The following is a 27449-nucleotide window of genomic DNA, read 5'->3' as shown; positions in this document are numbered from 1 at the left end:
GGGAGGGTTGCCAAGAGTTGTTGAGCTTTCCCCTCCATATTTATTTCATCCAGCAATCGACCTGGAGCACACCGGCGATTGACCTGTCGATCGCAATCGAACCGTTGGACATGGCTGATCTAGTCTATTCCACCAGCCATGCAGCAATCACAGCTAAATAATTCCCGACAGACGACCATCCAAACACTACCTTCAGAAAGTTCTTCCTCTTATATAGCCAGAATCTCCTTTCTTATAACTTGAATCTATTAGTTTGCTTCATTTCCCATGTGTCAGCCCTTTAGATATTTGAAGATGGCTATCCTATCTCCTCTCAGTCTCCTCTTTCCATGCTTTGAGCCTCCCAGGAAGATGAAAGACTTGGGTTGCAAAGAGTCACACTGTTTGCCACTCTGTCTATTTACACTTCAAGACTTAGGTCAATTTCACCGCAGACAGCAAACTGTTCAACATATGTCATCAGTCCATCTCTAGAGAGATATCAATTGGTCCTTTTCAGTCCAGGGACCAGCTGGGACCTATTATGACACAAACGAACCCAACTTCCCCCCCCCCTATTGTGTGAAAAAGCAATACATTTCATGAACACCGGCGGAGAGACATTCAGGCTCCCAGTCTCCAAGGAACGGCAAGCTGTCTCCCACCTCAGAATAAATGTGGACTCTTGCATTTGTTATACAGGATGTTAACTTTACTGCTTCAATAGATGCACAATGCACCAAAATTACTGGTGCTGTGGGGAGCTGTGCTTTGCAAAGTCCCTGGCTGTTGTACATGAGAGAAAATAAAATCAACAGTAATGATGCATTAAAGGCAGCTTTCAAAGCCTTCAATTCCCTTGCTTTATTTTGCTTTGTGGAGGAAGGAAGAGGGAAAATATATAAAAAATGGGAAATCAAGAATGGATAATGGATGCAGATGGACATGAGTGGAAATGCATAAAGGCACAGAGATGGAATCCTTTTTTTAAAGTCTCAACAGAAAAGAACCCACATGTATTTATTTATTTCATTCAACTGGAACACCACAAGCAGGACTGAAGCACAAGAGCGCTCCCCCAGCATCTGGCAGTCAGAGGCACTGCTACCTTTAACAGAGGCAACAGAGGATATATGGGTCTGTTTTTGGACTATCCAGAACACGCTGGATCTACTGAACACCACACCATCCTCAAAGATCTGGCATGGCTTCATGTTGCAGGAGGTTATGTCATTCAACAGTAAACATCTTCACCCTATATTATCAGTTACAGATAAAGAATAAACGGACATAAATCAGACATCAGGAATCACAAGACAGAGAAACCAGTAGGAGAACACTTCAATCTCCCAGGACATTCTATACAAGATCTCAAAGTAGCTGTTCTACTACAAAGGAATTTCAGAAATAGACTGGAAAGAGAAGCTGCTGAATTGCAACTTATTACCAAACTTAAAACCATGGAGAGACCTGGTCTGAACAAAGACATTGGATTATCTCATTATACATGACAAAGCCATTTTTCACCTTCTCACCCCTTGCTTTTTCCTGTAAGACCTATTGCAGTCGTTAAGAGTCGCCAACAGGCTCATCACAGCTATCTGCCAATCACCCATTCCCACCACCCTTCTGAGTAATACCCCTCCCCACCTTCTCACTATATAGAAGGGTCTGGAAACTTCTGTTTCAGTGTATCTGAAGAAGTGTGCATGCACACGAAAGCTCATACCAAGAACTAACTTAGTTGGTCTTTAAGGTGCTACTGGAAGGAATTTTTTTTTTGTTTTACCCTATATTATGTTAACTATAAGTATTAAATTTATTATCTCCTGCATAGACTATTGCAATGCACTCTTTGTTGGGCTATCTTCAAAGGAGACTCAGAAACTACAACTAATACAAAATGTGGCAGCTAGACTGGTGACTGGGAGCAGCCGTCAGAACCATATAACACCGGTCCTAAAAGATCTTCACTGGCTTCCAGTAAGTTTCTAAGCACAATTCAAAGCGTTGGCGCTGAACTTTAAAGCCCTAAAAGGCCTTGGCCCAGTAGACCTGAAGGAGCATCTCCATCGTTCAACCTGGCCATTGAGATCCAGCGCCGAGGACCCTCTGGCGGTTCCCTCACTGTGAGAAGTGAGGTTACAGGGAACCAGGCAGAGGGCCTTCTCAGTAGTGGCGCCTGCCCTGTGGAACGCCCTCCCATCAGATGTCAAAGAGAACAACAACTACCAGACTTTTAGAAGACATCTGAAGGCAGCCCTGTATAGCAAAGTTTTTAATGTTTGATGCTTTGTTATGCTTTTATATTTGTTGGAAGCTGCCCAGAGTGGCTGGGGCAACCCAGTCAGATGGGTGGGGAATGATAATAATAATAATAATAATGATAATAATAGCAGCTTTCTGCATCCGTGTCTAATCTTGCCCCTTTCCAAAATTGATTGCTGTGTGTGTTTCCTTTTTGTAAATCTACCAAAGAATAAAATAAAATAAAACTGGAAATTTCTCAGGGCGTTGGAGGGTGTGTTTGCTGTGTCCTATTGGTGCAGTGCTGATAGCACACACCCTTATTCTGATAGGAATTCGTTTATGGGGGACACCGAAAATGGGGGGGGTCAAGGAGGATCAGTTGTGGGGGGAGTGAGAAATGTCCCTATATTCATCTGAGAAATGTTGGTGAGTATGTGCCTTACACTGCCTGAGTTAAATCTGCCTAAAGTGGTATCATTGCCACATCTTATTGAAGTTTGTAGCTTTTCTATGTAGTGCAAATTATAAAGACTTTATAGTTATAACTATAGAGACCTAGGAGCTTAGCTTCACCCACAGAGCTCACCCAGAACGACTGAAAATGCCACAAAAGAGACCCAACCCATCTTCTCCAAGCTGGTGGGCTCTAGCAGTTTGGCCTTCACCCCAGTCTCTTCTGGAGGAGGACCTAGGAGGACCATCTACCAGGTTCTATGGTTCAAATAATCCACACCCACACACCCACTTTCATTAGTTTGCAGGTCAAGATGATACAGAGAGGGATAAAAAAATCTGGAAGTCCTTGCAATGCAATGCAGGAGAAGGGAGGGATTTCAACGGGATGTTTTGCACCTTGCTAAACATTTGGTGCGTGATACCAAGAAGAAAATTAGAGGTTAGCATATCGGCTCAAAATGCATTGAACAAATACTGTGCTTACCTGCTTCCTACTACTCTGTCCCTTGGGAAGCAGCGCTTTTGACTTCTCGGCGATTTTCTGGAAATACAATAACAGAATTAGTGGTCAGAACTGAATTGCATTAGAAACTTGTGTATGTGTGTATGCACACACACACACACACACACACACACACACACACAGGGAGAGAGGAATATTGGGGGATGAGATAACCCTATAATTTAGGAAAGGGGGGAGTGCTTTGAAAGGGTAGGCCTTTTGAGAAATCAGAAGTAATTTTAACTTCAAGGGCGACAGGGTTATCAAAAGCAAAGCATGCATTTAAAAACTGACAGCCCCAAGTGTGGTGAAATAGCAATTTGCCACTCAACAGCAGCTCCCTGACACAACCAGGCCACTCAGGGAGGGGGAATATGCAATGGATAATTTTGGCACATTGTAATTTATTAAAAATAAATATATAGGTGGAAAACCGCCTGTGTAGGTTCTGATGGAACATGCATTGCTGAATGAGAGGAACGGGAATTGCAGAATGTATTCAATGACACCAACGACTGGTGTCATTGAATACATTCTCTCCAGATATGTCAATCCAGATTTATGATCAGGGAGGGAATAAAACAGCTCAAGCCTCAACAGGTGAGAACCACTGACCTTCAGCCAGCCACAATCTCAGCCTAGCCTACCTCACTGGGTTGTTGTGAGGATAAAAGAGGACGGGGGAGAACCATGTACACCACCTTGAGCGCGTTGGAGGAAAAGTGTGATAGTTGGGTAAACAATCATGGCTGTGTCCAATGGTGTACACTTAGGGTTCAACTCATGCAATGGGATGTCCCCTTCTTCTCTCCCTGAACTCCATGAACTGCTCTGGAGTGTTCCTCAACCCTCTGGAGGAGATTTTGTGGGGGAAAGGAAGAGGAGAGGAGGGAGAGGATCTCTGCTGACTTCTGTGCAAGAAGAATGGCACTCTTGGACCCAACCCTAAAAAAATAAGGAGAATTCTGGCAAGAATTGGAATAGGAACTAATGTAATATACAGGTTCGTGTAGAATGGAAAGTGACCAACACTATGTTGAGGTGGATCCATAGGTAGTTGCCAGAGATGAGTTAGGTGGTGGAAATGAAGAGCTAAGAAAGGGGACCAAATTTGGGAAATGTACAAAAGATCCTCATTGTCAGAGCGCTCTTCACAATTATGCAGACCCCAGAAAAGGGGTCTTAGCCTTGGCCTTAGCCTTGGAGTTCGCCTTTCAATCTCAGCAACTTGCTTCCAAGTTGGGAGGTTCTTTTAGGCTAAGTTCCTGGCTTAGGAAGATTTGAAATCCCTGGTCATTTCTTTGCACTGTGAATCCCCGCGACGGGGTGAGCTCGCATTGCTCGGTCCCAGCTCCTGCCAACCTAGCAGTTTGAAAGCACGTCAAAGTTCAAGTAGATAAATAGGTACCGCTCTGGTGGGAAGGTAAACGGCGTTTCCGTGTGCTGCTCTGATTCGTCAGATGCAGCTTAGTCAAGCTGGCCACATGACCCAGAAGCTGTACACTGGCTCCCTCAGCCAATAAAGCGAGATGAGGGCCGCAACCCCAGAGTCGCCCACGACTGGACCTATTGGTCAGGGGTCCCTTTACCTTTTTACCTCCCTCTGAACTGTTGGCCTCCAATATGCTGCCTCAGATGCCTCCTCTTGGCTACTCTTAGACCACTCTGCTTGTTTCTGGTCCCAACGTTTCTGCATGTCTCCTTCCTCTTAACCCTCTGGGTAAACTTATCATCTTGTGATCACTCAGAAACCCTCTAGAAAGGGACTACTACCCATTCCAACTCAGCTTATTTATTTTTTTCAGATACAGATTCATAATCACCTTTTGCACCGTTCCATATCGCTGAATGGCATCAGAGAGCTGGTTCTTCAGCCGGTCCAATTGAAGTCGTTCTTGCTGCACAAGATAAACAAGAAGATCAACAAGCATCATTAGCAGATAACAGGACATTGCTTTTCTGCCACTACTTAACCAGAGATAATAAATTCTTAAGGCCCCTTGACCCCCAAACTTATTACATTAGCACCGGGTTGATATTGGGCTAAAGCTGCAACATGGAACAGAATTCACCACATCCAATATTCTTCTTCTTCTTCTGTTGTTGTTTATTATTATTATTATTATTATTATTATTATTATTATTATTATTATATCCCACCCATCTGGCTGAGTTGCCCCAGCCACTCTGGGCGGCTTCCAACACACACAGAGTAAATAATAAAACATCAACGTTAATAGTAATAATCAGATCCTATATAAAAAGTCACAACAACTTTAAAATAAACAACTTATACCAAATAAAGCAATATGCAATAATGCATTAGAATCCAATAGTAAACACTTAAATTAAAAATTGGCAAGTAATAATTAGACAGTTTACACTTATTACAATAAAGAATCACTCATCTACAATCCATAAAAATAGCAGCAAATCACAATACATTAAATAATTCATACAAAACAATGTAAAAGGATTAAATTAAGAAACAAAGACACACAGCTTATAAAATTATTTAAAACAAAAAAACCTATCCCAGTCTCTCTCTTGCAATGCAGGAATCATTTTGCCCAAACTTGGGGCTCAAAACTATGACCCTGAGATTAAGAGTCTCATACTCTACAACTAAGCTATCCTTTGCACAAGGAGTGGTATAATAATAATAATAATAATAATAATAATAATAATAATAATAATGGAATGTGAAATTGCTTTCAGATTCTTCCTAGGAAGTCATTTATAAACAAAACCATTCATATTTTTGTTATTATTGGCAAGTGTATTTTAAACTGACTTTAAATTGAGCCATGATTGAGAGGCATCATATAGGCCTGTCTGGACCAAGTCTCTCTCTCTCTCTCTCTCTCTCTCTCTCTCTCTCTCTCTCTCTCTCTCTCTCTCTCTGTGTGTGTGTGTGTGTGTAGAAGTGATGTTACTGTGAAACTGGACCACATTATTTTGTTCATTTTCCAGCTCCTGAGCAAACGCACACACAAGGGAATCCCATTCTATGCAGCTTGAAGAAACTCTACTGCGGAGCATCTCGAAAGCACAATTGCCTGAATGGCGCTCGCAGAGAGATTGTGTCAAATCTTTGTCAAAGCTGTATCTGAATGCATTTAGAGGATGCCGCTCTTGAAGACAGATGGGGAAGAAACACTGATTTCATTTACATTGCACCGGTGCTGAATAGGGCAGGCAACCTTGGCAAGTAAAGCATCACCGTTGAAGGAATGGATCTGACACATATTCTCTGCCATGAGGCATCAGAAGATGAATACATTTGCGCTACACAAGGTAAACAAGCCATTCACAGTATGGCTGTAAGCAAGACAAATAAGTCTTGATTCCAAGGTGGCAGGGAGTGACATGCTTGTCTAGAGAGCCAGTGTGGGATAGTGGTTACATAGTGTGTCAGATTATGGAACGACTGATTGGTTCAAAATTGGGAAAGGAGTACAACAAGGCTGTATATTGTCTCCCTGCTTATTTAACTTATATGCAGAATTCATCATGCGAAAGGCTGGGCTGGATGAATCCCAAAACGGAATTAAGATCGCCGGAAAAAATATCAACAACCTCAGGTATGCAAATAACACAACCTTGATGGCAGAAAGTGAGGAGGAATAAAAGAACCTTTTAATGAGGGTGAAAGAGGTGAGTGCAAAATAAGGTCTGAAGCTCAACATCAAAAAAATGAAGATTATGGCCACTGGGTCCATCACCTCCTGGCAAATAGAAGGGGAAGATATGGAGGCAGTGAGAGATTTTACTTTCTTGGGCTCCATGATCACTGCAGATGGTGACAGCAGCCATGAAATTAAAAGACGCCTGCTTCTTGGGAGAAAAGCAATGACAAACCTAGACAGCATCTTAAAAAGTAGAGACATCGCCTTGCCAACAAAGGTCCGTATAGTTAAAGCTATGGTCTTCCCAGTAATGATGTATGGAAGTGAAAGCTGGACCATAAAGACAGCTGATCACCGAAGAATTGATGCTTTTGAATTATGGTGCTGGAGGAGACTCTTGAGAGTCCCATGGACTGTAAGAAGATCTAACCTCTCCATTCTTAAGGAAATCAGCCCTGAGTGCTCACTGGAAGGACAGATCCTGAAGCTGAGGCTCCGAGATTTTGGCCACCTCATGAGAAGAGAAGACTCCCTGGAAAAGACCCTGATGTTGGGAAAGATGGAGGGCACAGGGAGAAGGGGACGACAGAGGACGAGGTGGTTGGACAGTATTCTCGAAGCTACCAGCATGAGTTTGACCAAACTGCAGGAGGCAGTGGAAGACAGGAGGGCCTGGCGTGCTCTGGTCCATGGGGTCACGAAGAGTCAGACACGACTAAATGACTAAACAACAACAACAACACCACAGAGTGTCAGATTAGGACCTGGGAGGCCAGGGTTCAAATCCTTGGACATCTTGACCAGTCACTCACTTTCAACCTAACCTACCCCAGAGGGTCTTCTTGAGTTTCCATGTGTTTCATGTTGTTGTTGTTGGCTTTCTTGGCCACATCCAGCTGTTTCTTCTTATGTAACTGCTAGCTCATTTGCCATCTACTGTACAGTTTGCTCCCAGCAAAGTGGGAATTAAAACTAGATACATATGCAATATTTGCTGGAAATACACCAATAATTACAATGAAAACAGCTTAAAGAATTGCCATTCAAAGTTTCATATTTTTTTAACTTAGCCAATGTATTATAAAAATGCTTTTGTTTTGTTTTTCGAAAATTGCTATTTATTCGGCTGCTGCGGGGAGATCGATATCTGACAGTGCAAGAGAAGAAACCAAACAAAGCGGAAACAAAATGATCTATTGATTCAGCAGGCTGACAATGCTGATGATGGTTTCTATTATCTGTAATTTAGAGATGCATTTCCTACCATGATTTGTAACTATTATCCAGTCTTGGATAGCAACCCAGGAAATCTCATCACAGGACTTGTCAAACACAAAGAGCCATGTTAGAACTCATCAACCGCAGGGCCAGAGCTAGTTTGCATGCTCTAATTCTCTGGAATTAATCTAATTTGCAAAAACATTTCCCACAACAACACTGTTCTGGTGCACTCATAACGTTCTCAGTCTCCAAATTATGGATTATTAACCAGTCTCTGCTTCGACTGTGCTCTCTCTTCCATCAAGTTGCTTGAGACACAATTAAACCACAATTATTCTGATGTATTTATCAACATCTGCACCAGCTATGCTTCAGCCTAACCAGAATCGCTTTAAAACTAAGGAAGAGCAGGTCTATTTCTGGAGCAATCCAGGCTCACATGTTTTTGTTTTTTTACCCATAGTAAAGGTAAAGGTACTCCTGCCCATACGGGCCAGTCTTGCCAGACTCTGGGGTTGTGGTGCTCATCTCACTCTAGAAGCCGGGAGCCAGCGCTGTCCGCAGACACTTCCAGGTCACGTAGCCAGCGTGACGAAGCTACTCTGGCAAGCCAGAGCTGCACACGGAAACGCCGTTCACCTTCCCGCTAGTAAGCGGTCCCTATTTATCTACTTGCACCCGAGGGTGCTTTCGAACTGCTAGGTTGGCAGGCGCTGGGACCGAGCAATGGGAGCGCACCCCGCCGCGGGGATTCGGACCACCGACCATGCGATCGGCAAGTCCTAGCCGCTGAGGCTTTTACCTACAGCGCCACCCGCATCCCCCTTTTTTACCCATATTGGCATGCAATTCTGTTTCTGCGTTTCATTTTATTTTTAAGTCTCAAAATATGTTTATTCACACAAGTGCATATCTTTGGGTTTCAACAATATTAATTAAATTTCCGTTTTGGTACATCCAAACTGTTGGGAACTATGTTGCTACATTTGGAGAAGTGTGAAATCCAATGGAGAGCTTATTCTGATCTCCAAATGTTGCACGGCAGTTCTTAGCGGTTTAAACTAACTTCCTAGAACAAACACAAATCAGAATAGGACTATTTATGGCGGCTTTCCAAGTCCCCCTCTCTCTGCCATCCCAGCAAAACAGGCCACCTATAGAACTACTAATATTGTGTTGTATAGCACAGCATCAAAATAACACTTCTTATTTGCAGAATGTGGATAGTTATGGGACAGGGAGTTTCAGCTCTGACAAATGTGAAAGATCAAAAAGGAGAAAGGCTTCTTTGCGTTGATGTAACATAGATGCGGGTGGCACTGTGGGTTAAACCACAGAGCCTAGGACTTGCCAATCAGAAGGTTGGCGGTTCGAATCCCCGCGATGGGGTGATCTACCATTGCTCAGTCCCTGCTCCTGCCAACCTAGCAGTTCAAAAGCACGTCAAAGTGCAAGCAGATAAATAGGTACCGTTCCAGCGGGAAGGTAAATGGCATTTCCGTGTGCTGCTCTGGTTCGCCAGAAGCAGCTTAGTCATGCTGGCCACATGACCCGGAAGCTGTACACCAGCTCCCTCGGCCAATAAAGCGAGATGAGCACCGCAACCACAGAGTCGGTCACGACTGGACCTAAAGGTCGGGGTCCCTTTACCTTTAACTTTAACATGGTCATATTATAAAGTAGTTGCTTTCTATGTTATAAATCAAGCACTACTAAGAGTTGTCCCCCCCCCCCATGTATTTTTTATCAATTAAAAAATTAGGGTGGATGGACTACGCAGAATTGGACAAAATGACAGGAAGAATTTGAAACCTGCAGGACCAGAGATTTACAGAAGATTGGAAGAAGTATATGAATTATGTGAAGAGCAACTGTAATCAACAAATTACGCTACAAGAAGTTTTGTAAGGAGAAATATATCAAGTATTGCAAAGAAGAGAAAGAAGAGAGATATTGGTTATGATATTTACATGTAATAGTGAAAGTAAGAAATGTAAATGAAGTGAAAAAGATTGGAAAATTTTCAGATGTGATTGATGGAAGTCAAAAAATTGTATAAGATATAAAAGTATGCTTAATAATTGTTGAAAATGTTATGTTAAAAAAACTAATAAATATATATATATGAAATTGGGGTGGAAGGAGCAAATGTTTATTCCCAAAGGGTGGCCCAGGGGGGTGGAGTCTGAGAACCACAGGCTTACAGTCTCTCTCTTGGTTAAATCCTGGTCATCCTGGGGACCTGAAGAAGCCTTTCCCAATCTGCTTTTACCCTCTCTTGAGCCATAAGACTCCAGCACTTTGACTTTCACTTTTCCTCCTGATCCAACCATCCCATCCAACACATCTCTAGAGGGATCATGACAACTGTAAGTAAATTGCAGCTTGGTAGCTCTTGTGTTGTGCAACCTGTTCTATCTGGGTCTTCTTCTTTGGCGATCCCTCATAACCATGTCTTCCATGAACACAGCTTTAACAGTGAGTCTGTAAGTGACTGTGGAGGCCGATTCTGGATCCACATGTCCTTCCACAGTAGGTTTCCAGGTGGAAGTTGATCACGGTGAGGGTTTGCCAAGCGTGCCTTCCTCTTAGCACCTCTTCTCCCTTGTGTCCTGAGTTCGAGTGTCTTCAAAGCCCATGACACCTTTGGTAAAGGCTGTTCTCCAACTGGAGCGCTCACAGGCCAGTGTTTCCCAGTTCTCGGTGCTTATACTACATTTTTAAAAATTTGCCTTGAGAGAGTCTTTAAACCTCTCTTGTTGACCGCCAGCATTATGCTTTCCATTTCTAAGTTCAGAATAAAGTAGTTGCTTTGGAAGACGAACATCAGGCATCTGTACAACATGAACAGTCTAACGAAGTTGATCATTGCTTCAACACTGTGATCTTTGCTTCTTCCAGTACACTGAAATTAGTTCACCTGTCTTCCCAAGTAATGTGTAGAATTTTTCAGAGACACCGTTGATGGAATCTTTCGAGGAGTTGGAGATGGCATTTATAAGTGGTCCATGTTTCACAGGCATACAGCAAGGTTGGTAGCACAATAGCGTTGTAAACAAGCATTTTGGTTTCCCTGCAAATGTCCTGGTCCTCAAACACTCTGCACTTCAATCGGGAGAAGGCTGCACTCATAGAGCTCTATCTGGGTGCATCCTACACAGCCAGAAACTCAAGCCCAGGGATGTTGTTGGACTAGCAACTCCTACAAGCTCCAGCCAACACAATTCCTGGACAGGTGTGGTGGCCACTGGAGTCCAACAGCATTAGAAGAAAACAGGTTTCCCACCTCTGCACTATCATAGCATCCCTCAGATGGCTTTACAAATTCTTCTGGGGTAGAAACACTGCTCTCTCTCTTTCTAAGGACATGAAACAAACAGTACACAACATAATGCATACAGAAGGGATAGACTGCAAAGCTCTAAATCAACAGATGGTGTCTCATGATATCAGAAGCTTTATGAGAGAGAAGTTTTGGAGCACTATTCAGAAATTCCCCAAGAGGAACATCGAGGCTCAGCAACCGGTACCCACTTGGGCCATTTGTTGTGAGGGAGAAAGATTGCAGGTTTCACATCACAATTTCTAGGTTTAATTATTGCAGCAGCAGGGTGATGCAGGTGAAAGGGGGGAGAGTGGAAGATTGTAGATCTGTTATACGAATTTAGTAGGAGGTTCCATAAGATATTAAGGAATGCCAAGACAGAGGACCACACTTTTTCCTAATGCCGGAATATTAACATTTCCTTCTTCTGCAAACCATACTTTCAAAATTCATTTATTTGCAAAAAAATAAAATAAAAAAAATACGTTCTCTCCTAGCTGGTCTTGCTCCAATTATACTTTGTTTTGTTTTTGCCGTGCTGCCAATGTTGATGGTAATGACATAAGAGTACCAGGAACGATTCTCTCTCTTTCTTCATTTGACTTCCCATTGGACCCAATTTGCGCCACAGAAAACGTCTCTGGAAGTCTCCGGCCAATTTTTCTGCGTCTTGATAACAGACCACAAGAAAAGATATTTCATTTTATTTCACCCGAGCTTCCGTTTGGTAACTTAATAATCCAATCGCCTGCTGCATTATTTCGAGAAGAAGAAAAAACTCCCTTATAAATTTGCAATGGTGCTGCATTTGCAAAAGATGCTGTACACTTTAATTGTTGTGTTGAATTTGGTACAAATTAGGTAAAGGTAAAGGGACCCCTGACCATTAGGTCCAGTCGTGACCAACTCTGGGGTTGCGGAGCTCATCTTGCTTTATTGGCCGAGGGAGCCGGCGTACAGCTTCTGGGTCATGTGGCCAGCATGACTAAGCTGCTTCTGGAGAACCAGAGCAGCTCACGGAAACACCGTTTACCTTCCTGCCGGAGCGGTACCTATTTATCTACTTGCACTTTGATGTGCTTTTGAACTGCTAGGTTGGCCGGGGCAGGGACTGAGCAACGGGAACTCACCCCGTCACGGGGATTCAAACCGCCAACTTTCTGATCGGCAAGTCCTAGGCTCTGTGGTTTAACCTACAGCGCCACCTGCGTACCTTAGTACAAATTTGTTGTTGTTTAGTCGTTTAGTCGTGTCCGACTCTTCGTGACCCCATGGACCCAGACCACGCCAGGCACTCCTGTCTTCCACTGCCTCCCGCAGTTTGGTCAAACTCATGCTGGTAGCTTCGAGAACACTGTCCAACCATCTCATTCTCTGTCATCCCCTTCTCCTTGTGCCCTCCATCTTTCCAAACATCAGGGTCTTTTCCAGGGAGTCTTCTCTTCTCATGAGGTGGCCAAAGTATTGGAACCTCAGCTTCACGATCTGTCCTTTCAGTGAACAATTAGCCTCTATCTAACAGAGACCTCCCTCCAACCTTGAGAGAGTTTTAAACTTCTTTGTTGACCACCAGCATTATGCTTCCCATTCTTAAGTTCAGAATAGAGTAGCTATGAGACAGCAGCGCTGGTCATCAGAAGGTCCTTGCCATCATAGCTTGGCTCCACCCTGGTAATCATTGTGCGGGACACTAAATATGCTATTTCATAATGGTGGTTACCTGAGCTCAGTCACTGTGCATGCTAGCAGATAAAGCCTACACAAGCCACCAGCAGAGACTAATTACGGACTTCCATACCCAGGTAGAAGCAAACCATTCACAATTTAATATTAACTCCATTATCAGCCGCCAAACTTTGACCACAGTCCATGAAAATTCCATTCATCCAGATGCCCTTGATTTGGGAAATGAAGTGATTCATCCAAGTGTTGAGATACAAGAATCCTGACATGTAAATATTCCCTGCAATTGGTTCCCAGACCCAGAGTTTATGAATAGGACTCTGGAAGACCTGGTAACTGAGTCTTTAAATTCTAGCCCTACTAGGATGAACTGCCGTGTTCTTTTGATGGTCATCACCATCTTGATAGGGTGTCTGCTATACATGTCCTATATCTCCACAGACTAGCCAGAACACCCTCAATATTGAAATCAGATTTTCCACCCCAAAGAGGCATCCATTCAGGAACTCTGGAATAAGACTGTGAGAAATAAGCTGAACACACAAGGGCTATGAGTTGGGGAGGATGCTCAAGACTGAGTCTTCGAACCAAAATATTTATACAGATGCATGGTCTGGAGCAGAATGATATTTTGAACGATATTCTTCCGTTTTTGCATGGGGATCATGTTCTCTTCTGCTTAGTTTCCGTTCTTTAATTATATTGGTAGATTGGTATTGTTTTATAGCGTGTTGCTTAGTTTGTGCTGTTAAATTAGGTCAGCTTAACAAAGGTTGCACAGATTGATTTTTTTGTATGTATGAATATAATTGTTTCTAATATGTTCTGAATTGTTATACATTGCTCATTTGATATACTGCGGGCCGTTTGAGCACAATTTTGTAGAAAAGTGAAAGGTGCGTAAACAGATGAAGACGATGGTGCTGATGATCTCAGTCCCTAAATTTCATGCTTTCCACACACACCCCCATCTCCATATTTTAACTATTTCTCCCACAAGGGTCCCCTGATCAGAGCCACATGGACGTGGCTCCTTTTCCAGGGGTGGAATGGGAGATGTCATTCATTGTTTTGCTCTCTTCCCATTGATAAAGCCATTGCTCTTCTCTTTTTAAGACCTCCAAAAGCTGTCTGCTCACAGAAGACATTGTTACACGTGTCCAGAATAGAAACCAGGAGTGGTTGCTTAAAGCATTGTTGATTGATTTATCTAACACACACACACAACTTACAATGTAAAGCATGATCTAGTGTATGGATCTGGCCTGGATGTGATTGTGCCATAAAACATCTACCAAACTGGCATGGCATAGTAGCAGTTGAACCCTAAATATCCTTACTAGAGCTGAGCAGTTACTGTCTTGACATCTTAAGGTATCATAGTGCAGAACTGTGCACTTGTAAGCATTTCCTAATGAGGAAAACAGAAACTTCGAAAGGATTTGGGAAATGTCATGCAGTCCTGATCCGGCTGAGGCTGCCTATTAGAATTAAAAACAAATGAAAAACTAGGAGAGCTAAACATGGATGCCCAATTTCCTGTTACTTCTGTCATTTTTCAATGTTTGATGCTTCCGTCTTCCATTTCAAATGAACTGCTTGAAGTTTAAATCAACAGCCTGTATCCAATATTAAAGATATTCAGAGCAGATCCATTAAAAGTGATGGATATGACTTACAGGTCCATTCATTTCAATGGATCTACTCAAAGTAGAACTTAGTTGGCTATAACTCAACAGGCTTTCTCTCTCTCTCTCTCTTTAGATACAATTAAATGTACAGGTTCTGCTGTTCAAGTCTCTACACTCCAAAGTATTATTTAAATTTAATTACTTTTTAACATGAATACTGTTGTGCAAAAATTGTGCGCAGATACAAAAATAAAACTAGGAATCTTGGAAACTGCTCATTATTAGGAAAGCATGGCTTAAAACAAGGAACTTTGGGGGGGGTCACTGGGAAGCCTTCCTTCCTTAAAAATGGGGGGGGGATATGCTTCAAAAATATGGATGAGTGCAGTCTAGTGCAGATTAACTTGTGAGAAAATCCCAATCAACAGGACTTACTTCTGAGTAAGGCATACATAGGATTCAAAACAAAAAGTAATGGGATGGTTCAAAGAGAGCCTATTGGTCCTCCTTTGGGTACCTTCATAGAAACAGAGATTTAGCGTGTAGTTGTGCTGCCTCTTCCTTTCCTGAGCATAAGAAATTCAAAGGATCTGAAATGCACTGGATCAATAAAGATCTCTTTTGACTACAACCCCTTTGCTTTCCCCTTCCAGATCCTTTATGGAATTTCCATTTTTCCTGGGTTTTGCAGCCATAGGATTGTGCTGTCACCCTCCACAACTTTGTCAGAAACCATTTCAAAGGCCACTTACCCTTGAAGAACCTCTGATGACCTCAGACAGCTGTCGGATGGCATTTGTGCATGTTGTGATGGTTTTGTTGGTCTCTTGTTGAGTCGTGTGCCTAGAAAGAAAGAAAGAAAGAAAGAAAGAAAGAAAGAAAGAAAGAAAGAGGTCAATGACTTTGCAGCAATAATAATAATCAAATGTTATTTCGAAAGCCATCCCTGGAAACATAAGTGTCAACCTTTGCCAGTGATCTACTTTCGCATCGATGTTGGGTGTGCCAATTAATGCCAATTAATGCTCCTGAGCTGTAGAGCTTGACTTTGAAAATTGTGGGTCCCTCCCCCTGAACATTTTGTTAGTGAAACTAACAACTACAAACTATAATGAAAACCCATGCTTTGAAGGTAAACATTTGCACACAGCTACAAATGCACACACACACTCTCACTCTCTCATTTTTATTAAATTTTCTGTTTTACAATTTAAAATACTCATTTTAACATCCTTAAAATATCAATGACTTCCTTTCTTCTCTTTCCATGGTTCACTTTACATATCATAAATCCCTGCATATTTTACAAAAACCAAACCATTCAGTATTCCGTTATTGCATCCATCAAAACTTATTTACAGCGTTGAATTTCTCTTAATGCTGCCAACATTTTCAGCTGCACACTATTATTTCCCATATATTCAATAGACATTTTCCAATCTTCCCTAAACGTATATTCTTCTTGTTCTCTTCTTGTATATCTTAAGTCTGCAAGCTGAGCATATTCTGTCAGTTCTGTTAAGTTGCCGTTCTTCTTTGGTTGAGACCTCACTCGTTTTCCATTTTGGGGCTAACAAAATATGGGCTGCAGTAGTAAAGGTAAAGGTAAAGGGACCCCTGACCATTAGGTCCAGTCGTGACCAACTCTGGGGTTGCGGCGCTCATCTCACTATATTGGCCGAGGGAGCCAGCGTACAGATTCCGGGTCATGTGGCCAGCATGAATAAGCCGCTTCTGGTGAACCAAAGCAGCACACAGAAATGCCATTTACCTTCCCGCTGGAGTGGTGCCTATTTATCTACTTGCACTTTGACGTGCTTTCGAACTGCTAGGTTGGCAGGAGCTGGGACCGAGCAACAGGAGCTCACCCTGTCGCGGGGATTCGAACTGCCAACCTTCTGATCAACAAGTCCTAGGCTCTGTGGTTTAACCCACAGCGCCACACAGTAGTAGCATACATAAATAACCTTTTCTGACACCTGGGAATTTCAGTCTGAATGATCAGACTGTTGGGGATAATACAAATGCACTCTCGTATCTTATAGACCAGAATGATGAATTCGCGACTCCTGTAGTGCAGATTGAACCATAACAACAATCAGCTTGCAGCTGTTAAATTTCACAACTGGAAGGTGTTGGGCAGGGGGAACTGGACTCAAAGGAAACACACGGAGCCAATCCCCTACTCTTGATAATCCTTTAAACTGTGAAAAGAGATGTTCTTCTTACACTTTAAGAAAGCACAGAAAGTAAGTAGATATTTCTCCTTAGAGGACACTTGATACAGGACACAGTTACACAAAATATACCCACCAGAGCATCATACCAGCCCTCCAGCTCCATTAATCCCTGATCATTGGCCATGCTGAGAGTTGGAGTACAATGATATCGGGAACGCCATAGGTTCCACAGCCCCTGATTTAAGTTGCAATGACTACCCTGCAGGTGGGATTGACTTCAAAGTTGAAATGCACTGGAAAAACACAGTTGTGTTTCTTTCCAGCAGTCACTTTTTTCATGTTCCATCACAGCTTAATTTTACCTCACATACCATATGTGCTTCAATTGAATCCAGAACCTTCCGATTCCGGTACAGTGCAAAGATGCTCCCGTTTCCAACAAATCTATTATCTCTCCACCTATCTTCATCAAGTGTTGGTGCTGACCTTTAAAACCCTAAATGGCCTCGGTCCAGTATACCTGAAGGAGCATCTCCACCCCCATCGTTCTACCCGGACACTGAGGTCCAGCACTGAGGGCCTTCTGGCGGTTCCCTCACTGTGAGAAGCCAAGTTACTGGGAACCAGGCAGAGAGCCTTCTCGGTAGTGGCACCTGCCCTGTGGAACGCCCTCCCACCAGATGTCAAAGAGAAGAACAACTACCAGACCTTTAGAAGACATCTGAAGGCAGCCCTGTTTAGGGAAGCTTTTAATGTTTGATGCATTACTGTATTTTAATATTTTGTTAGAAGCCGCCCAGAGTGGCAGGGGAAGCCCAGCCAGATGGGCGGGGTATAGATAATAAATTATTATATTATTATTAATATTAATATTATTTGACTTCAATAATATTTGGTCATTTTTCTCATCTGTACCTCAAACCAGTTCTTAGCATCCAAGAAAGGGTCCTTCTCCCACCCTCCAGTTATAGCTAATAGCCAACCTCTCAGCAGCATGGAGGAGACTCACCAACTCCATACTGCTAGCAGGACCAATGATGCTCTCATATGACAAAATAGTATAGCTTACATATGAATCATCCTGGATCCTTTGATGTGCATCAGAGGCCCTTATCTGTGGTTCCCACCCAAGGGAAGGGTAGAGGCCTTTTCAGAGCCCCCAGTCTATGGGATGCTATTCCCAGAGAGAGACACTGGGATACTATACATCTTGGTCAGTTTTTTTTTTTTTGCCTACAGACTTTTCTGCCTTCACAGACCTTGGGTTAAGTAATGGTGGTAGTCATCTTTCAGTAGGGTAGGGAGGACTTGGTGCCTATTAAAATTTATTGCTGGATGAGCTTTTTATTTATATGGTATTGCCAGTGCTTCCATTTTTCTGTGGTTTTAAATCGTTTGCGTGTGTTGTCACTGTCGCGGCAGAGAACTAACAAATGAAAGTAACCTCCTTGCGATCTTTGAGGGAAAGGTTGTGCAAAAATTAATTAATTCATTAAGAAACTAATAAATAATGATAACAGGTCCATAGTAAAAAGAGAACCAGACATTCCCTCTCTTTGATCAAGGGCAACATCCAGGATCCCATTAGCTTATGAGCACATCCAACAAATATGAATATCTGCTCATATTGAGTCAAAGCACCAAGAACCACCCCCACCCAAATAATATCCATAGTTCAAAGCAAAGCACATTTCCCCCAGTAGAATGCCTTGTAAGAAACTAAAAATAATGATAACCATCTGAAGGAGCATCTCCACCCAAATCGTTCAGCCTGGACACTGAGGTCCAGCTCTGAGGGTCTTCTGGCGGTTCCATCGCTGTGAGAAGAGAAGTTACAGAGAACCAGGCAGAGGGCCTTCTCGGTAGTGGCTCCTGCCCTGTGGAACGCCCTCTGGTCAGATGTCAAGGAGATAAAGAACTACATAACTTCTAGAAGACATCTGAAGGCAGCCCTGTTTAGGGAAGCTTTTAATGTTTGATGCATTACTGTATTTTAATATTTTGTTAGAAGCCGCCCAGAGTGGCAGGGGAAGCCCAGCCAGATGGGCGGGGTATAGATAATAAATTATTATATTATTATTAATATTAATATTATTTGACTTCAATAATATTTGGTCATTTTTCTCATCTGTACCTCAAACCAGTTCTTAGCATCCAAGAAAGGGTCCTTCTCCCACCCTCCAGTTATAGCTAATAGCCAACCTCTCAGCAGCATGGAGGAGTTGTTAATGTTTGATGTTTTACTATGTTTTATATATGCTGTAAACTGCCCAGAATGGCTGGGAAAACCCAGCCAGATGGGCGGAGCATAAATAATAAAATTATTATTATTCTCATCACCATCACCATTGTGGGTCAGACAAGATGTTACAAGGAATTGCATTATTATTTTTCCCATTAAAAAGAAGAACACAATAAGGCAGCAACCCTTGAATCTGATAAGAATAAGGGTCACTCTTTCTCTCAGATCAAAAACTGCCCTCTCCTGCCAGCCAATTTTTCATCTGTGGTGGGAATCGTAGAAAGTGCCCCTTGAGACCTCTGCTTTAGCCTGAACTAATGTGCATTCTATGGTTACATGACTGGCAGCTTCACCTCTGTGGCAAATCTATGCAGCGTGCGCCACTTTGCAAGAAAGGGCTCCCGAGAGCTTCAAAGCAGCGAGCACAGGTAGAACAGATGCCTGTGATTAAAAGAAAAAACACGCTGCAATTTTATGCACAGTACCCAGCAATCCTATAAACGAGAACTTAGTGTACCATGAAGATAACATCTCTTCAGCCACAGAGCAGTACTTCAGATACATATTACTGGTTTAAATATATATATATGTACTAGAGAGAAGAGGCTATTTTTGACACTGCTCGGCAGCCGAAGGAAAGTCAAAGAAGAAAAATACACAGTGGGCCAGGACTAAAGGATGCTCTTTAGATTGAAACAACCACCAAAAAAACTTGGCAGAATAGACATCATTAAGCTGCCACATGGCGCCTTTCTCATCCATGTTTTCAGTGTTTATAGCACTTACTGTTCTGAACATGAGTCCAATTGATCACATGCATACACACATAACCAGTTGCCTGATACGACTCTCTAGGGAATATTTTTTTTTTTTTTTTGCCATCCTTCTACTTATTCGTTTCTCTGTTTTATATCCCACTTTGCCTCTACGGAGCTCAAGGTGGGATACATGTTTTCTCCCCTCTTCAACACCGTGCAATCTTTTAGCCATGGGATGTTTAAAGACACCAACGCATAATTATTTCTAATCCTTCTAACCTCCTTTGGGGTAGGTTTGTGGGTATGGCAGAAGGAGATAGGATCTGCCCATGCGATGCTCACCTGGTGGAAACTCTAGCTCACGTGGCCCTGAAAAGTAAAATGTATGATGATCTCCACCAACAATTTCTAGACCATCTATTTATTCCAGCATGGAAACCAAAGACAGAAGTTATATGCTTCTTATTACAGGGAAGAGACCAGGAGCTCACCAAGACAGTAGCTAAGTTCCTCTATTTGATTTTTTGTCGCCGAAGTATGCTACAGGATCCTGCCCTTGCTGGAGACCCACAGAGACGAAATAGATTGCTCGCCTCTTCTTCCCTTTGGCAAATGACTGTACTGTTGAAATGGCAACGAGATCGCACTGGCCTATTTATTCTGAATGTATTCTGAATGTTTCTATGTGATGCCAATAAAGGTTTGATGATGATGATGATGATAATTATTTCAACTCGCTATGGGTTGCAGCCAACTCAGTTGCATTCCGAGTAAAGCCATTGACATTAAATGGACCTGCCACTTCTGTGCATTTCAGTGGGTCTACTCTGAGTAGACTTTGCTCAACTACCAGCTTATTTTCTATGCATTTGTTGCTGATTTGCTTCTTTTAAATCCTATATTTTTGGCAAATTGCTTCTTATTAAAAGCAGCATATAAATGTTTTAAACGGAACATGGAATTTGCTGCAAGGGAATCACCCTCAAACACTTTCCCTTCCTTGTTCCGCCAGCTTGCAGTGGAATCTGGTAAAAAAAACCAAAATGCAGCTCTTCCCTCTGTCTGCATTTGTTGCACAGCGTGTCTGTATAGATATATAGATTAAGGATCTCCCTCGCTGTACCGTAGGGTGACATTCCTCGGAATCCAATTCTTTCCGCCTGAGACGTCCCTTTAATTAACTTCTTACTGTCCCGTGGGGAGAAGGATACGGCAGAAAGCTAATAATAAAAATAATACTGACATATCTTATTACTCTTCCATATTAAAATAAAATAAAATGCTGTGGGAGGTGAAATTCCAAAGCTTTTATTTTTTAATGAAGATCTTAATGGCACAGAATGTAAATTAAACCTAATTACGACCTGATTTATGAATGAGTCTCCAAGAGTGAAGCCTCGCAAAGTTAATTATGCTGACAGTGCAGCAAAGGCAAGAGACATTGAGTTTTGAGATGGCTGAGAATGGCCATTGGGTGGAGTAAAGAAGGAGTGGGGAAACTGTGGTCATGCAGATGTTGTTGAGCTACAACTCTGTCATTCCAAGATCGCATGGTCAAGGATACGCTGTAGTCAGGCAACATCCAGGCAGTCAGAGTTTCCCCATGGAAGAGAGCATAGCTTGCCTTCAGAAGGTCCCATGCCCATTTCTCAGTGTGATGGCCTGGGACTCGGGCTCGGACTCAGAACCAGAGGACACTCAGTCTGCACCAGATCCTTTGCCTCAGGCATCATCTGAACCAAGTCTGGGGCCTGATCCTGAAGTCTGCACAGGTTCCCCTGCAACAAACACCAGCTGGGCTGAGTCAGGGGCCTGAGCCTGCCGTGGCTCCAGATGCGGGGATTACCTCGTTGCCTCCAGCTGGGCCTCACAGCTGCTCCACTACTGGTTGGGTCAGGGGAGGCTGAGGTGGCCCCTGGGTCTAGTAACCCACCAATGTTTCCCGAGCTTCAGAGACTAAGGTCTGAGAGAAGGAGAGACATGAGTACTTGCAGGAGGAGTGCTCGCCTTCGGGCGAAACGGAGGTGAGTCGCCGGGGGATCAGGACCAGCCTCTACCCCAACAAAGATAAAAGGCTGTCGGACCCTGCTCCAGGCTGCGGGAGCAACATTGCTGTATGCCAGATCCTGCCTGAGATCCTTTACCTGTCCTTGCCTGGTTTCCTGCCTCGTGTCCTGCCTTGGCCCTGTTGGACTGACTCCTAGCAGAACCTTCGGATTCTGAACCAGACCTGGACCGCGCTTCTGACCCCAGGCCCAGCACACCCTGCCCAAACCCCTGGGGAACTACTGCTAGTCAATGTCAAAAATAGCAAGCTAGGCAGGCAAGAGGAGGGCTAGAAGCTGTCAGCGTTTGACAGCGGCCATATCTTGGGAACAGCTCCAAGTGCCTGGCTAAAACAGGCGAGGATAGCCAATGGGTCACAAACCCTTAATAATAATAATAATTTATTTGTACCCTGCCCTCCCTAGCAGGAGCTGGGCTCAGAGCGGCTAACATCTTATCAATAACACAGTATACATAAAACAGGCATCAATTAATTAAAATACATCTTAAAATTAATTCAGACAAATTAAAATCTGGACAAATGGCAGTTATCAGGTCAAGATTGAGAGCAGTTAATACTTGCCAGGACCAACAGTTTTCACTGATCATATAAGGACCTGTGAACAGGCTGGGGGCCCTCCTTTATGCTTGTTCTTATACAATGGAAAATAGGTCAGACTGCACCCTGGCCAAAGGTCTGACGGAACAGCTCCATCTTGCAGGCCCTTCAGAAAGATGTCAAATCCCACAGGGCCCGTGTCTCTGGTGGGAGAGTGTTCAACCAGGCTGGGGGCATGGCCGAAAAGGCCCTGGCTCTGGTCAAGGCCAGTTGAATTTCCCTAGGGCCCGGGATCTTCAGAGTGTTGTTGTTTGCAGACCATAAGGTCCTCCATGGGGCATACCAGAGGAGGCAATCCAGTAGGTACGAGGGTCCTAGGCCGTATAGGGCTTTGAAGGTTAAAACCAGCATCTTAAACCTGATGCTGTACTTCACCGTGAGCCAGTGCAGCTGAGTTGAGAGCGAGTGTGGTGTAGTGGTTAAGAGCGGTGGACTCGTAATCTGGTGAACCGGGTTCGCATCTCCGCTCCTCCACAAGCAGCTGCTGGATCACCTTGGGCTCGTCACACTTCTCTGAAGTCTCTCAGCCTCACTCACCTCACAGAGTGTTTGTTGTGGGGGAGGAAGGGAAAGGAGATTGTTAGCCGCTTTGAGACTCCTTCGGGTAGTGATAAAGTGGGATATCAAATCCAAACTACCACCACCACCACCACCACCACCACCACTAACTACTACTACTACTACTACTCTTCTCCTTCTCCTTCTCCTTCTCCTTCTCCTTCTTCTTCTTCTTCATGTGAAGACAGGTTCCCGCAGATTGAACAGAGAAGACCAGGGCTTTTCTTCAGCCAGAATGCACAGGAACTCAGTTCTGGCATCTCTCAGGTGGTTGCCATTCCCATTATAGGAGTGGCCATTCCCATTATAGAACAAGGGAGGCGTTCGTAGTGAGTTCTGGCAACTATTTTTTTCTAGAAAAACAGCACTGGATGAGAGCAATAGTGGATCCAACACTCGAGAAGGCGGTTTCTGCACGTGCTGCAGAGGGAAATAAGGGCCAGATGGGGATCGTCAAAGTGGGAAGTTGGTCCATCCAGGAGAAGGAAGACTCTGACCCTAACCTTGCAGGATATCTTGCGGGACAAAAAGAGGCTAAGGAATAAACCCTACACAAATCAGGAGTGGGGTCCCTAAGACGGTTGAACGGTATCATGTATGCCTCCTTCTGGCAACTCCTACAGCTGAGCTGGTGCTAAACATCTTGCTCTGCTTTCCTTTGGACCACATCAGCAAGGCCGAGAGGGGGCAGGTCTTGTCACCTGGGCAACCCAGGACCTCCACACACACTCCCCAGGCTTGCAACCTGGGGAGGTAATTTTGGTGCTCCTAATGCATTAGCTGGACGTCACCCCTAGATGTGCACTCCATCGTCTCGAGAGACAGGTGGATGCCGATAACAACAGTTGGGCAGATAGTCTGAGTCAGCGTAAGATCCTCCATGTAGAATTAGTTGTTGTTTAGTCGTTTAGTCATGTCCAACTCTTCGCGACCCCATGGACCAGAGCACGCCAGGCACTCCTGTCTTCCACTGCCTCCCGCAGTTTGGTCAAACTCATGCTGGTAGCTTCAAGAACACTGTCCAACCATCTCATCCTCTGTCGTCCCCTTCTCCTTGTGCCCTCAACCTTTCCCAACATCAGGGTCTTTTCCAGGGAGTCTTCTCTTCTCATGAGGTGGCCAATGTATTGGAGCCTCAGCTTCAGGATCTGTCCTTCCAGTGAGCACTCAGGGCTGATTCCCTTCAGAATGGATACAGGTTTGATCTTCTTGCAGTCCATGGGACTCTCAAGAGTCTCCTCCAGCATCATAATTCAAAAGTATCAATTCTTCGGCGATCAGCCTTCTTTATGTTAGAATAGCCTCACCCAAATTCTCCATATTCCCTTGCTCCCATTGTCCCTGATTACTGACCATGCTGCCTAGGACTGATGGGAGCTATAATTCTAAGGTATTTGGAGTGTATGTGTTGGCTACCCCGTCATAGGCTCTACATCAGCCATGAGGAAGCTGTGCGTATGCAAAATGGGTGCACAAAATGTGTACAAGGAGCAAAATGTACACAACACCAGAGGACATAGTGGGATGGAGCAGACGTACGATTGTCAGAGAGTCCAACATGGGATGTAATTTTCTGCTCAGTCCACCCCTATGAAGTGTATGCCTCATATTTAATTTGAATTTGTATCTTCCTTCATCTCACTCTTCCTCCCTTCCCCCAAGCTGATCTTCCCTTTCTACGGTCTTTAGTTGACATTGATATAAGATATTTTAGGAACTCAATTGTTTGCGTATTTGAGAATTCGCCCCTTTTTTTGTCTCTTTAGTTTTGAACCAATTTCATTTTAATTGGTATCCTTTTTATAGTTTTTAATACTGTAGATCTTGAAAAAGCAGTTCGATAAAATTCATATTAAAAGAGAAAGATAGAGATTGCTTTCAGGGGGAAGAACTGCCAAATATCAAATAAAGTGGAATTATTTCAGAAAGCAGCTATTAAATTAGAATGTAGCTGAAACGGATAATGCCACATTCCTAGGCATACTTACCCAGATACAAGTTCAATTTAGTTTGATCGGAATCACTACTAGAAATGGAGGGGGAATTCAATTCAGTTCACATTGAAATGTAAACCAACAGAATTTGCACTTTCTGGACAATGTGAGAAACGAAATGCAGCCATCCTTGAAATCTCGCCCCACTTACCTAGCTTTGGGAAGGCACTGTGAGGGCTCTGGCAGCTTCCCAGAGCCCTTGCACTGCCTTTCCCAAACCCAGTAAGCATGGCAGTGCCTTTCTTATCAGTTTCTGGGAAGGTGTGAGGGCTCTGGGAGTGTGGCTGGTAAGGAAGAAGAAGAAGAGGAGGAGGAGGAGGAGAAGAAGAGAGGAGTAGGAGTAGGAGTTTGGATTTGATATCCCACTTTATCACTACCCGAAGGACTATAAAATAGGCTAACATTCTCCTTTCCCTTCCTCCCCCACAACAAACACTCTGTGTGGTGAGTGGGCCTGAGAGACTTCAAGAAGTGTGACTAGCCCAATGTCACCCAGCAGCTGCATGTGGAGGAGCGGAGTCACAAACCCAGTTCACCAGATTACGAGTCCACCACTCTTAACCACTACACCACACTGGCACTTCTTCGCTTGGCAGGGTCTAGGAAGGTCCCAGGATAGGACCTTCCCAGATCCCAGTGAGCAGCCCTCTGCTTTGTGGTGGTGGTGGTGGGGAAACATTTCCAGGGATTCCTGACCTTTTGTGATTTTTCCTTTGCATGTGGACCCCCAGAACCGAACCCTCACGTAAGTGGCGGACCCACTACGATTAATTTTGGAGTTTTTATACTTTGCCCTTCCTCCAAATCAGAGCACAGGGCAGCTGACAATAAAAAAACCACACACAACATCAATTACAAAAAATAAAATAAAATCATACATCCATCAAAAAACAAACACACACCAAGCTGACACTAAGTTAAACTCCAACCAGCCCCATTATCATCAGGAACAATGGTCCCTCTGGTTCAGTCTTGTTGTTCTCCCATATCCCCCAACATTTTTCCAATGAAAATAGGGACATCCTATTCCATACTCTCCAACATTCCTCTGATGAAAATAGGGATGTCCTAAGGGAAAGTGGGATATCCCAGGATCAAATAAGAAACCAGGACAGCTTCTGTAAATCCAGGACTGTTAAAAGCAGGGGAGGCAGCATATATTGGAGGCCAGTTAAGTCAAATAATGTGTGCCAAACATAGCTGCTCCACATACATTCCCTGGCACAATGGCTCTTGGGAAAGCAGACTCAGCGTAACTTGTTAACCAAAAAGGGGAGAATATAAATAAGAAAGCTTCAAGTTTTACACTTGCTTGAGAAATTCTCAGGTTAAGAGGGAAGTCTAGGCCTAAAGAAGTAACATTAAAGTGGGTTTGCAATTTGCTCTTGAAATACAACCCTATAATCATTCCTCTTTGGTTTTAAAGTATCTGTGAGAATTTTTTTGTTGTTTGTTGAGGTTGCCTCGGGCAAGATAAAATGACTAACAAATTTAATAAATAGTAATGGCAGCCCAACTGAAGCAAAATACTGAAGAAATAAAATATTTAAGTCATTGATGGGACAAAATGCCAGAGATATATCTGTTCTTCGTTACCTTTATTGCACATTGACCTGGCCACATTTTTTAATGGAAAGTTGACCATAAATAACAACGGATACATCCAGTGTTATTTTTTTTAGAAAGAGAGGTGCTGGAACGTACCATGAACACCTCCCTTGTTCTCTTATAATAGCAATGGTGCCCACCTGAGAGGTGACGGAACTGAGTTCTGGTGAGTTCCAGCTGGAAAAAAGCCCTGAAACCATCCATTCACCAATCAATGACTTTCTAAATCATGGCAGCATTTATTTCCTGCTCGGAACATCAACAGACATACAGCTTATTTTGTCAGGAAGCGTATGCAGACTCTGTACATCGCTACCACCAGAAACAAACAAAAGAAACCCTCTTCAAAAGGCATTGCTCTGCTTGAACTCCGATAAAGACCCACAGATTCCATTTGAATAAGTGAGATTAATAGATTAGTCTATCAGAGAGTGGTTTCCTTGGCCCTTGCAGAGAACAAACAGCTATAAGCAGGGGGAGCTGCATTTTACAGCCACCTCAATTTGTCCTCTAGATTTCCCCTTCTGTTTATATATGAAAAGACAGATTAAAGTATCCTTCATTTTACAGCCGAGGGGCATTTATTGCCAAAATAAACACAGTGGAAACACAAGCGAGAGAACCCACCTGCCGTACAGTCTTGGGAATAGAAAGCAAACTACATCCCGTGTCTCAAATTACACCCAGAATGATGCTTAAAACATGTTGTTGGTTTTAAGCGAAGGGGATAATTTCCCACCGTGCGGCATCCAGACAATAAACTAAAAC

General features: G+C 43.4%; 1 protein-coding gene across 1 annotated transcript in view; it reads right to left on the bottom strand.

Moving 5' to 3' along the window:
* TSNARE1 (t-SNARE domain containing 1) overlaps positions 1-27449 on the bottom strand; it is a 378827-nt gene that overhangs the window by 165831 nt on the left and 185547 nt on the right. The window contains exons 5-7 of the mRNA XM_081919019.1: positions 15429-15519; positions 5011-5085; positions 3170-3226 (exon numbers count right to left, since the gene is read on the bottom strand). Of these exons, the coding sequence (XP_081775145.1) occupies positions 3170-3226; positions 5011-5085; positions 15429-15519 (223 nt within the window). The remainder of the gene's footprint in view (positions 1-3169; positions 3227-5010; positions 5086-15428; positions 15520-27449) is intronic.

The sequence above is a fragment of the Podarcis melisellensis genome, assembly GCF_964234715.1.
Source record: "Podarcis melisellensis genome assembly, chromosome: 7".
In the NCBI taxonomy this organism is placed as follows: domain Eukaryota; kingdom Metazoa; phylum Chordata; class Lepidosauria; order Squamata; family Lacertidae; genus Podarcis; species Podarcis melisellensis.
Note: the sequence above shows the minus strand (reverse complement) of the source record. Positions and strands in the feature narration are given on the sequence as shown.